At 50.8% G+C, this 11,250-nt stretch overlaps 1 protein-coding gene across 3 annotated transcripts in view; it reads right to left on the bottom strand.

The window, feature by feature from the left end:
• Positions 1-688: 688 nt before the first annotated feature.
• ESRRB (estrogen related receptor beta) overlaps positions 689-11,250 on the bottom strand; it is a 186,757-nt gene continuing 176,195 nt past the window's right edge. For 2 of the 3 annotated variants that reach the window (XM_054530862.2, XM_054530861.2), the window contains exon 7: positions 689-4,306. In XM_054530862.2, coding sequence (XP_054386837.2) covers positions 4,062-4,306 — 245 coding nt within the window. In that variant the 3' untranslated portion in view covers positions 689-4,061. The remainder of the gene's footprint in view (positions 4,307-11,250) is intronic. The other variant, XM_054530863.2, reaches the window with a different exon arrangement.

Raw genomic sequence — 11,250 nt, 5'->3', positions numbered from 1 at the left:
CTCCCCCAGGGTGTGAAACAAAAAACTGGCAGCCTTCTTGCTACCAGGAAAGAGGCCAGCATAAGGATGAAACAAACACACAGAAGAACTGGGGGAATCAGAAAAGTTGAACCATAATCCTATTTACTTTGTGAACCTCTGGATCAAACCCTGCCTGATGCCTACCCCACTTCTGGACTCACATATAAATCCAGTAAGCCGGTATAAGCTAAGGTGTCTTTTACTTGCAACAAAAGGCATCTTGAAGTGTCTTCTTGGATCTCTTTCAGGCTCTCCCCTCTGCTTCTCACTGGTCCTGAGTGTGTCCTGGAATGACATGTGGGCTGTGCTATCAGTGTTGTGTCACAGATGCAATTCAAAATCCTAAGGCAATGAATTGGTTTTCATTCACATATATCTGATATCTCGTTTCTCTGGCATTAATGAAAATAATCGATTGCCTTACCATTAATATTAAAAGCATAAAAGCAACAGGGAGCTTCTCAAACCTGCAGCATACTTCTCCAGTTGCATTCCTGAGCTTTGCTGATGAACACGCTTTTAAAATGACACCATGGGACTTTCCAGGGAACACTAAGGCTGGGTTGCCTCTCCCAACGGCCTCTCCTAACCTCAGCCTGAAACCCAAGGGCAGTGCTGTCCGGGGGACAGTCAGCCCAGAAAGACAATGTGTGAAGAAACTCAATAGTTCCTTTCCTTATTTATTAGATTCCAGATACATGGGACCAGGATGGAAGCATCCTACGGCATTTGATTTACATGGGGGTCTGTGGAGAACATATACAGAGGCAGAAAGATGTACAAGTAGGTGATGCTGCAATGGGAAATTGCCGTTTTAAAAAATATATACATCTTGAGAAGCCATTCCAGCCATATTATCATTATTAGAAAATAAAACAATCTTTCCACATAGTGCTTTTCTTTGGTGCTGTTCCGTGAGCATGGACTCTGGACCCTTCGGTCTTCTTGTCACAAGCTGGTCACCCTCCCCTGCCACTTCCATCTGCACAGAGGGAGGGCGGAGTCTATGGGGAAAGGAGGCCCCCCCCCGACACAGGTGGGTGCAGGTTCCAGCTCCTCTGAGGCGCTGCCATGGCCTCCTGGCTCTGCTGGAGTCTTGAGCGCCTCTTACTTGATTCTTAAAGTGTGGCCCGAGGAAGTTCCCTATATGCAAAGATTGGTTTTCACACATGACGAGTTCACAAAGTGACAAAGCCAGTCTGGAAACTTTAGAACGTATGAGGACAAGGGGACCAAACAAAACCCAGCCATATCACCTTCTCCGTGATTGGATTTTTATGTTTTATTTCTTGGTTCATTTCAAATGACCTGTATCATGAGAGTACAACTGAGACAGGCTGTTTCCTCTTTACAGATTTTCCAGAAATGGCAGGTTTAGGGTAAACTTGAGATCTGTTCCATTGGGGGGAGGGTCCCCTAAACTCTCCTTACTTCACCATCTTCCACTAAGTCAGTCCTCTCCCTTCCCCGGAGAGGGTCCTCATCTGGCCAGGCTTCCAGCTAAGAAGCTGGCCCCTGAACTTCTTTTCTGAGTGTCCAATGGACCCCTTCAGTACCAGGAACTTTCCCATTGGATGGAGTTCCATTGTTACTGACACATTTCCTGTTGTGATCTGAGTTTTAAGTATAAAAGCAGCTTCCACCTCATGGACACCAACCATCAGGACTTCCGCCCCACTCTGCTAGAGGGGCTCTGAAGTGAGGGCACTCGCAGCAACACTAGATCCAGTGAGGCACAGCTGCCAGGTGTGCAGAACATCCACTCGCTCCAAGCCAGATGTTACATGGTGAGCCAGAAATGCTTTCCCTAGAAAAGACGGACAGCAGATGCCAGCTGGGCATGATGCCCTGCCGCCTGGGTCCTCCAGCTTGAGCAGGAAGTGACAGAGAAGGGTGCTACCTGGGCCCTGCTGCAAGGACACAGCACAGTGAGAGACTGAGGGAGTCCCAAAGCGCACACCCCAAGGTCTCTACTGTGAAAGTTTCCCCAGAGCAGAGCCTCAGGGCAGAGCCTCTAAACACTGTGCTAGACTTGGTTTGTAGCTGGTGTTCCTTGATGCCAAGAAGGGGCCTTTGCCCCAAATGTGTGTCTCCACCCAGATGAGGGAAGATGGGCTGCATGGAGGGCTAGGGCCGCAGCATCCTGAGTAACTGCTCCAGTGCCTACTCATTAAGTGACTCAGACTCGATTCCCCACAGGCAAGGGGAGCTGGAGGGACACATCACTGGTCTGGGAGGGCTCTTGGAATCCTTAACATTTTCTGTGTGGGACGCCATCAGAGAGCTGCTCTGCAGTTTGTGGATTTCAGCCAGCCCTCCCTCCTGTCTGGGATGACCTCAGCACATCCCAGCTCAGAAGCCCAGGCCGGGAGGTTCCTGGGGCAGAGCCAGGGAGGCGGGACCAGGGCTTCTATGGAAAAGCTGCAGAAAGTTACCTGGCTTCCTGGTGTCCTAGTGTTGGGTGAGATCTGCCTGCCTCTCTCATTGAGGGGGGTTGGACTAGAAGGGCGTGGACTGGGGATCCCTGGGGGGTTGCTCTGATCCCTGCTTGCGAAGGCAGCTGATTGGAAGGGGCATTTTCCATCATGGCTTGACACTCTTTCATCCTTGGGGGATCCTCTAAGCTGCTCTTGGCCAACCTGTGAGCACAAATGGGTGTTCAGGGCTGCCCCTTGAGTTAGTGAAAACTTTCACAGCCATCCACAGAAATAGGGTGACCCACTGTCCCCATGTGCCTGGGGTAGAGGAGTTTCCTGGGACAAAGAAACGTCCTGGACAAACCAAGACGGTTGGTCACCCGGCACAGCCAGGGGGACTGCAGGGGTCCTGCCAGAGAGCTGGCGTGCTCGCGGTGACCAGGGGAGCTACACCAAACCTCTGGTCGCCCAAGTGTGGTAGGAGGGCACCCCTCCTGTGGCACTGGTACACTAGCCCTGTGGCATGATGCTGAGTGCGGGGAAGGGAAGCCAGGAAGGGTGAGGCAGGCCACCCCACTGAGCTCCCTCCCTTTGGGGCTCCCCTGCCTACTTATCTCAGCTGCTCGGCCTTTCTGTGCTTGGCAAAGATGAGTCTGGGCCTCTGTCCATCCTGCCCTGATCCTCCCCCTGGGGTGCTCTCGGATGGAGCCAGGCTCCTGAGCTTCTCACAGGCTCACCTGGCCTGGACCTGCCCTTCAGGGAGAGGGGGAAGGCAGGAAGAGGGAGACGGTTCTGGGGAGGATGATGTGGTCCCCGCTTTTCTCTGTGCCAGCGCGTTCGTGTCTACAGGCCCTGGAGTTGCTGTGGCTGGCTGAACCCACTGGGCGAGTGAGCTCTGAGGTAGGGTCAGGAAGTAGCGGAGGACTCCCCGGGAGAGAAGAGGAGGAGGACAGGTGGACACCGGTGCGGTGGGTGATAGGCAGGGGGGTAGGCCCCGAGGGGTGGGGTGCCCAGGAAGCACTTGAGCTCTAGCCGCTGTTCTCCTGTGGGTCCGCCCTGGCTGAAAGCCGAGTGGAAACTGTGGAAGGTATGGGGCCTCTTGACGGGCCCCAGAGGATCTCAGAGCAGGCAGGGCCTCTGGAAGAAAGATACTGTTGTCCCTTGCGTATCTGTCCTCTGCGGAAGGAAAACCTCCAGGTGGTATCCAGCCTGAGCAGTGCCCACCCAGGCCGCAGATGGGGGAGGGGGCAAGGGAGTTAGGAAATGCACGTGCTGCCTCTTGGTGGCTCAGTGGAGGGGAGAGGGCACTTGCTCCAGTGGTCTCCACTCCCGAAGGGAGTCAGCCCTGGCCCAGGCCTCCGCACCGCCCATGGAGAAGGAAAGACATACCAAAGAAAAAGCCAGTTACAGACGAGCCCCACACCCCTGCCCCCCCATCCCCGTCCCCTGCCCCACTGCACCCGGGAGTCTGCACACAGCCAGGAGGTGAGAAACCCCTGCCTCTGGGACAGCTCAGAGCCATGATACAGGGGTTGAAGGTGGAGGCTGGTGGCTGTGGAGGTCTCCACCTCGGTCTGTCCGTTTGTCCGTCTGTAGGTGGGCATTGGTCCGTGTGCGGGGCCATCACACCTTGGCCTCCAGCATCTCCAGGAAGAGTTTGTGCATGGGCACTTTGCCCTGCAGTTTGACGCTATAGAAGTGCTGCACGGCCTTGGCGGCTGTCTGCCGCAGCAGGGGCAGTGTCAGCAGCAGCTTGCCCGTCCTCCGGGGCTCCTCATGGCGCTGGCTCAGCTCGTAGTCCTGCAGCGCCTCGTGCAGCAGGTCCTGCAGCTTCTGGACAGCCTCCAGATCCTCGATGTACATGGAATCTGCAGGCAAAAGGACGAGCATTAGCAGGCTTGGCCGGGGAGTGCTGCCTGGCGTGGGGGCCATCTTGGGGTCCAGGAGGCAGCATGCAGGCAGGCAGGGGTATCTTCAGGACCCTCTCTTCACAGAGAGCCAATCTGAGGCTCAGAGAGGTCACAGAAGCTAATGACGGAGCTGGGACTCAAACCCAGGGAGAGACTGGCGTCTACAGGGGACATTTCTCAAGAGGTCACCGGGGGTGGCAGCAGAGACCCTGGAGCCAGACTCTTGGACTCCTGCGTCCCTTACTTGCAGGCTGTGTGACTTTAGGCAAGTTATTAACTTCTCTGAGCCTCATTTTCCTCACTTGTAAAATGGGATAATAGCCATGCCTACCTCAAGGGCTTAAAGGAGTTAAACAGGTCAAGGATTTATAACAGAACTTGTCACAAGTCAGTGCCCTGGTAGCGGTATCACCCCTACCGCCGCCCCTAGCCCCATCACTACTATCACCATGACAACCACTGCAGCTGCCACTGCCAGGCACCAGCTCCCCAAGTCTTCAGTGCAATCGCTAACCTGACAAAATTCTGGTTATAGGACACAGAATACAGGCACAGATATAGGGGCTGAGCTCTGTGCCAGGGTGGCAGCATGAGGCACGGTGATGGAGGGAGCTACAGGGAGTTCTCTAAAATCTTGGGAAAGGTTTTGAACTTAGGCCATGACCTAGGGGTTCAAACAAAATTTACCTATATCCCAGCACAGCAGGGAGGCACCTGCTGACGGCCACATTACAGCTGGGTCTGAGCCGGCTGTAAAACACAGGAGTGAGGACTCACAGGGTGGTGGTGAGGGTGACTGAAGCAGTACATTACCCAGAGCTTGGTCAGCACCTGGTCAATGTCAGGTAGTGTTATTCCTGTGGGGACTCAGGCTTGGGAGTGAGTGTCCTTGCAGGGCTGGGTTTTCACTGGCCCCACACCCAAGCCTCCTCCACATTTTTCTGCTCCCTGCTACCAAGGCAGTGAGCACTCCTTCATCATCAGGTGGGAGGTGAAGCAAAGCCCCATTCCTACACTCTCGGCCACTTACAGAGTGTGTACCTAACATGGCTGGGCCCTGCCATGTGGGCTCCTGACTCCTGCCAGCTCCCTCTCCCCACCCTCTCCATCCTCCCCCGACTCTCCCCAAGGAGGCCAAAATTGGCAGCTGCCTTCGACCAAAAATGAAATAAAATAACATTGCAAGATTAATTTCTTTGCAATCCATCAGCAGGTCTGTATCGATGGCATTGATAAACTGTTAATTACAAAATCAATGGCTATGAATTTTTCCTGCTGTCAGGGAGCTTTGGGGATGGCTGGGATGTGGAGTAAACAGCAGCTAGCAGGCTGCCAGGGGGCCGTGGTGTGGGGTCACAGTCTGCCTCTGATGTGCTTGGGCACTTCTGCCCAGCGTCAGCCCCCTGAGCCACTGGACCCACACCTGAGTCATCCTGTGCACTCATCCTCAGCAGTGGCACCCATGGCAGCCCTGGGGGCTGCTGCTAGGACACCTCAATGGTCTCCTGGCACCTATCCCTCTTCCAGCCAACACATTTTCTCTATCATGCCTGGGTGATCTTTCTCCCTCAAGGCTGGGGCAGGTCACTCCCGCACAACCCTTCCTGCCTCCCTGTACTGACCCCATCACAATCCAATCCCTTCACAGCCCTTGAGCTTCTGGTCTGACACCAGCCTGCTTTTCTAGCCTCTCCCCAAAACGGGCCTGTTCTTTCCCCATTTCCTGCCTGGAGCTGATGGCCCCACTACAGAAGTTTACCCTCCCTCTTCCCATCCTACCGAACCATCTCTTGCTTTAAGACCCCACTCAGATTCTACCTCCCCAGCTGAAAACAATTTACTCTTCCCTCCTTGAGCCCTTTACACGATCCTCTCTCATGCCAGGAATCACTGGCTCTTTCTGCCACATCCAAGTTCATGTCTTATCTCCCTTGGAAGCAGGAGCTACATCCAACTGGCTCCTCTTCCCCAGGCCACCCACTATGCCCGCAGAGCCCAACAGAAACACAACGAGCTAGGAGGGATCTGTGCCAAGCACGGTGGCCACGGCCTTATGTGCGTCACTGCACATTTCAATGAGCTGCTGTTCTCCCTGTTTCACAGATGAGGAAACTGAGGCTCACAAAGATCAGGTTGCCGGACACTCAGCCAGCAGGTGGCAGAGGCAGGATTTGAACCCAGGTCTCACGGACCCTAAAGTACACGCTTTAAACCCAGCCTGCTGAAAGCATGGTACACAGACTGGCTCCTGCCTGCCCTCTGGATGTTACTGGTCTGTGATAAGAAACTGAGAATAAGCATTTAGAAACTTTATAGCACTTTGGAAGGATGATTTATATATATGTCTGTTATATGTAAAAATTTAAAAATTTGGCTCATGTTTTGTACATCTGGTTTTTAATTTCATTTTTTTAATAATTTATTTTTGTTGTATTTTACAAAATGATCTGTCCATAATGGATTGAACATTTTGAAACATTTAAAATTAGGTCCTTCATCACAGGTACTTTGACAAGCACTCCTTTAAATCATCACTTTATTTTATTTATTTATTTATTTCTGAGAAAGGGTCTCATTCTGTTGCCTAGGCTGGAAAACCATTACTTAAAAAAAAAAAAAAAAAAAAAAAAAGACTAGCCAGCCTGCTTTCTGAGTATCTACTTGATAGCAACAGGGCTTCATGCTCAACCCCTCCGTGCCGGGAAGGAAGCATTCCCCTCATCAAGGCCTGCGGCTCTCTGGAATAAGCAACGTGTGTTCCCTCTTGGGGGTCAGCCAAGGCCCTGAACATCACAAACTCCTCCTCCACCTCCAGCTTCTCATCCTGTGCACCAGCTGCAGGATGGCTCTCTACGTGTCACTGGGGCAAGAAGTCTGGAGACCTAAAACCTCATACCATGTGACAAAGTGCACTCAGGCAAAGTCTGATGCCAACAGAATTCCTGATGGATTCATATTGACAAACCACCATGGGTCCTCAGGTGGGGGTGTGTGAGTATGTGTGTATACACATGTATGTGGGGGCATATGTGGGTATGTGCATGTACATATGTGTGTTCACGTGTGTGTGTGTGTGGGTGTGTTTGTATGTATACATGTGGGTGTGTTTGTATGTATACATGTGCATGTGTGTATGTGTGCAGGTCCATGTGAGATCAAGGGAAGGGCAGCTGAAAGCTGGTGTGGTGTGGTCCGGTACTGAGGACCAAGTAAGAGTGGAGGAGACACTACCTCTTTACTCACCTCTCCCAACACAGGCAAGATTGAGCTCTGTGTCTGGTGTAAGTTAGGAGAGCCCAGAATAGAGGGCTTGAGCTCCAAGGCCTGGCCAGCCTTCCTGCACCTGGCTTTGTGCACCTGGCTTCCTCTGCTTTAACTGCTTTTGCTCCTCCTCCACCCGTCGGAACCTCCAAGCCCTGTGCAACGCCTGGTTCAAATGCTCCCCTCTGTGTAGGTGAAGCACAGGGCCGTGATGCTATTCTGTATGATACGTCATTGTAGAAACATGTCATTATGCATTTGTCAAAACCTATAGAACAATACAACACAGTCGGCTGGGTGCAGTGACTCACGCCCGCAATCCCAGCACTGTGAGAGGCTGAGATGGGTGGATCACCTGAGGTCGGGAGTTTGAGACCAGCCTGACCAACACGGAGAAACCACGTCTCTACTAAAAATATAAAAATTAGCCGGGCACGGTGGTGCATACTACTTGTGAGGCTGAGGCAGGAGAATCGCTTGAACCCAGGAGACAGAGGTTGCAGTGAGCCAAGAACATGACATCGCACTCCAGCCTGGGCAACAAAAGCAAAAGCTAAAAAAAAAAAAAAAAAAAAAAGAACAATACAACACAAAGAGTGAACCTTGATGGAAACTATGGACTTAATAATATGTCAATATTGGGTCACTATTTGTAACACATTACTGCATTAATGCAAGATATTAACAATAGAGAAAACTGCTGCGGAAGGAGGAAATGGATGGAGTGGGTGTTTGGAACTTTATGTACTATCTGCTCAATTATTCTGAAAAATTGGCTGGGCGCAGTGGCTCAGGCCTGTAGTCCCAGCACTTTGGGAGGCCAAGGCAGGTGGATCACCTAAGGTCAGGAGTTTGAGACCAGCCTGGCCAACATGGTGAAACCATGTCTCTACTAAAAATACAAAAATTAGCCGAGTGTGGTGGCAGGCGCCTGTAATCCCAGCTACTAAGGAGGCTGAGGCAAGAGAATCACTTGAACCCAGGAGGTGGAGGTTGCAGTGGGCCGAGATTGTACCACTGTACTCTAGCCTGGGCAACAAGAGCAAAATTCTGTTTCAAAAAAAAAAAGTTATTCTGTAAATCTAAAACTATACTTTAAAAAAACAGCATTAGGATTCTCTAACAAAGAATGCACTACAATTTTGGAATTCAGTGTGTAAATATTCTCTGTGGACGTATGTAAAATTTTTAATATTATTTTGCATTCATTTATTATTAATAAAAGATTTGAACTAAAAAAGTGGCATCCTTTTCTATGTTAGATCAGGTTCCCTGGGAGCAGAGCCTGAGGCAGGGGTTTAGGTACAGACATTTACAGGGGGCATGTGTTCAGGAGAAAGGAAGTGGGGAGGCAGGAAGCACAGGGAAGGAGAAAGCAAGGCAAAGATGGGACCTCGGCTTCAGCCTGATCCCATGCAGGGCTCTGATCCAAACTTTTGTACCCATGTGGGTCCACCATTGCCTGGTGGTGCCAAGGAAAGGGCCACATAACCCTCTGGGCAAGGCAGAAGAGGGTAGGCCCTGCAAAGGGGTACCTCTGAACTGTTAGCAGCTGGGGGATGGATGCACTAACCCAGTAAAAGGGATCCAAGTGGGTCATCAACAGCGCCCCCTGCATGCGCCATGAAGCCATGTGCTAGGGCAACCAACTGTCCCAGTTTGCCAGGGACTGACGAGTTTCCTGGGATATGGGAGTTTCAGTAAAAGCAGGACAGTATTGAGCAAACCAGTTGGTTACCCTGTGTGTACTGTCTGCATCTGGGAGCCAGTTCTCCCTTTTCCATATGCTAATAACACTTTGTATCCTCTATCATTAATAATAATGATAATAATTAATATTTATTGAACATTTCCTCTAGGCCAGGCACCAGGCTGAGTGCTTTATTGTCAGTCGATCTTTAATACTCACAAAAGCACTTGGAGCTGGGCATGGTGGCTCACACCTGTAATCCCCTCACTTTGGGAGGCCAAGGTGGGTGGATCACTTGAGGCCAGGAGTTTGAGACCAGCCTGGGCAACATAGCGAAACCCTGTCTCTACTAAAAATACAAAAATTAGCTGAGTGTGGTGGTGCACGCATGTAGTCCCAGCTACGCAGAAGGCTGAGACACGAGAATCGCTTGAACCCGGGAGGCAGAGGTTGCAGTGAGCTGAGATTGCGTCACTGCACTCTAGCCCGGGCCACAGAGCGAGACTCTGTCTCAAAAAAAAAAAAAAAAAAAAGTGCTTGGAAGAGGTGCTCAGAATATCCCCACTGAACACACAAGGACACTGAGTTACCCAAGGTCATACTGCTAGGAAGTGTCAGAGATAGAATTTGAACTTGGGTCTATCTGACCCAGACCTGGGTGGTTAACTCTGCCACACACTGCTCTGCAGCAGAATTATGTGTGTGATTCCTGGCATGTGCTCTCTTTAGGGAGGGTACCCTGTATGTATCCTTCTCCTGCAGCCCCCTGGCACCCAGCACCATTCCCTGAATAGTGTGGAAGCTCTCTAAGTGTGGATGTTGGTTACATTCAAGTTCACTTACTGGCATTACCCAATGCCTGCCTCTCTCCTCAGATAATCTAGCCAGAAGTTGGTGGATGCTAATGAAATGGAGTGAGTCCTCCTTTGTAACTCCAGCTTAAACCACTCTGTTGGGAAGGTTTTATCCTCCTGTGTTCAAGAAATTTGACTGAAAGATTCAAGGAGTGGGTATAGGTTCAGGTTGATTTTGGAATCAGAGGACCTTGGTTTGACTCTAACTCTGACACTTTTTAACTGTGTGACCCTGGGCAATTTTCTTTACTTTTCCAGGTCTCGGTTTCCACATCTGTGAAATGGGGTTGCAATAATAAGAATTTTACTCTCGGGTTGTTTGTAAGAATTCAATAAACTCCTAGCTAATTTAATAAGTTGACGCTAAGTGTGGTGGCTCATACCTGTAGTGCCAACACTTTGGGAGGCTGAGGTGAGAGGATTGCTTGAGCCCAGGAGTTTGGGACCAACCTGGGCAACATAGTGAGACCCCATCTCAATAAAAAATAGAAATAAGAATTAGCCGGAATGATGGCACATGCCTGTAGTTCCAGCTACTCGGGAGGCTGAGGTGGGAGGATGGCTTGAGCCTAAAAGTTTGAGACTGCAGTGAGCTAGGATCAAGCCACAGCACTCCTACCTGGGTGACAGAACAAGACCCCGTCTATAATAAACACATAAATAAATAATTGAGTGCTTTTTATGTGGCAAGCATGTTGCAAGCAATATAATTATGTATAAAGAAATCCTGTCAATAGCCTTGTAGAGTAGGGACTGGTTGCTGCCCTCCTTTTACTGATGAAGAAACTGAGGCACAGAGTGAAGCAACTTGCCCAATTGGTAGACGTGGGATTTGCTCCTTAGCAATGTGGCCTCAGAACCCATGTCCTTAGCCAGTGTGCCAGTCTGGATGTCTGAGGCTTAGGAAATGCTCAGCCAGTGCCAGCCTTCATCACCAGCTTTTTATCTGCAGGCCACCCCTTGGACAATCTTCGGTAATAAAAAGTTTCAGTGTTTTCCTTTCATCTCTATCCATGGCAGCCAGCCCTGCCCACAGGCCCCAGAGATGGGCTCACTAGGCCCATGCAGAGCCCTAGAAGCTCCCCCTCCAGGCCCCG

The sequence above is a fragment of the Pongo abelii genome, chromosome 15, assembly GCF_028885655.2.
Source record: "Pongo abelii isolate AG06213 chromosome 15, NHGRI_mPonAbe1-v2.0_pri, whole genome shotgun sequence".
Lineage (NCBI taxonomy): Eukaryota > Metazoa > Chordata > Mammalia > Primates > Hominidae > Pongo > Pongo abelii.
This window is presented reverse-complemented; position numbering and strand designations above follow the sequence as displayed.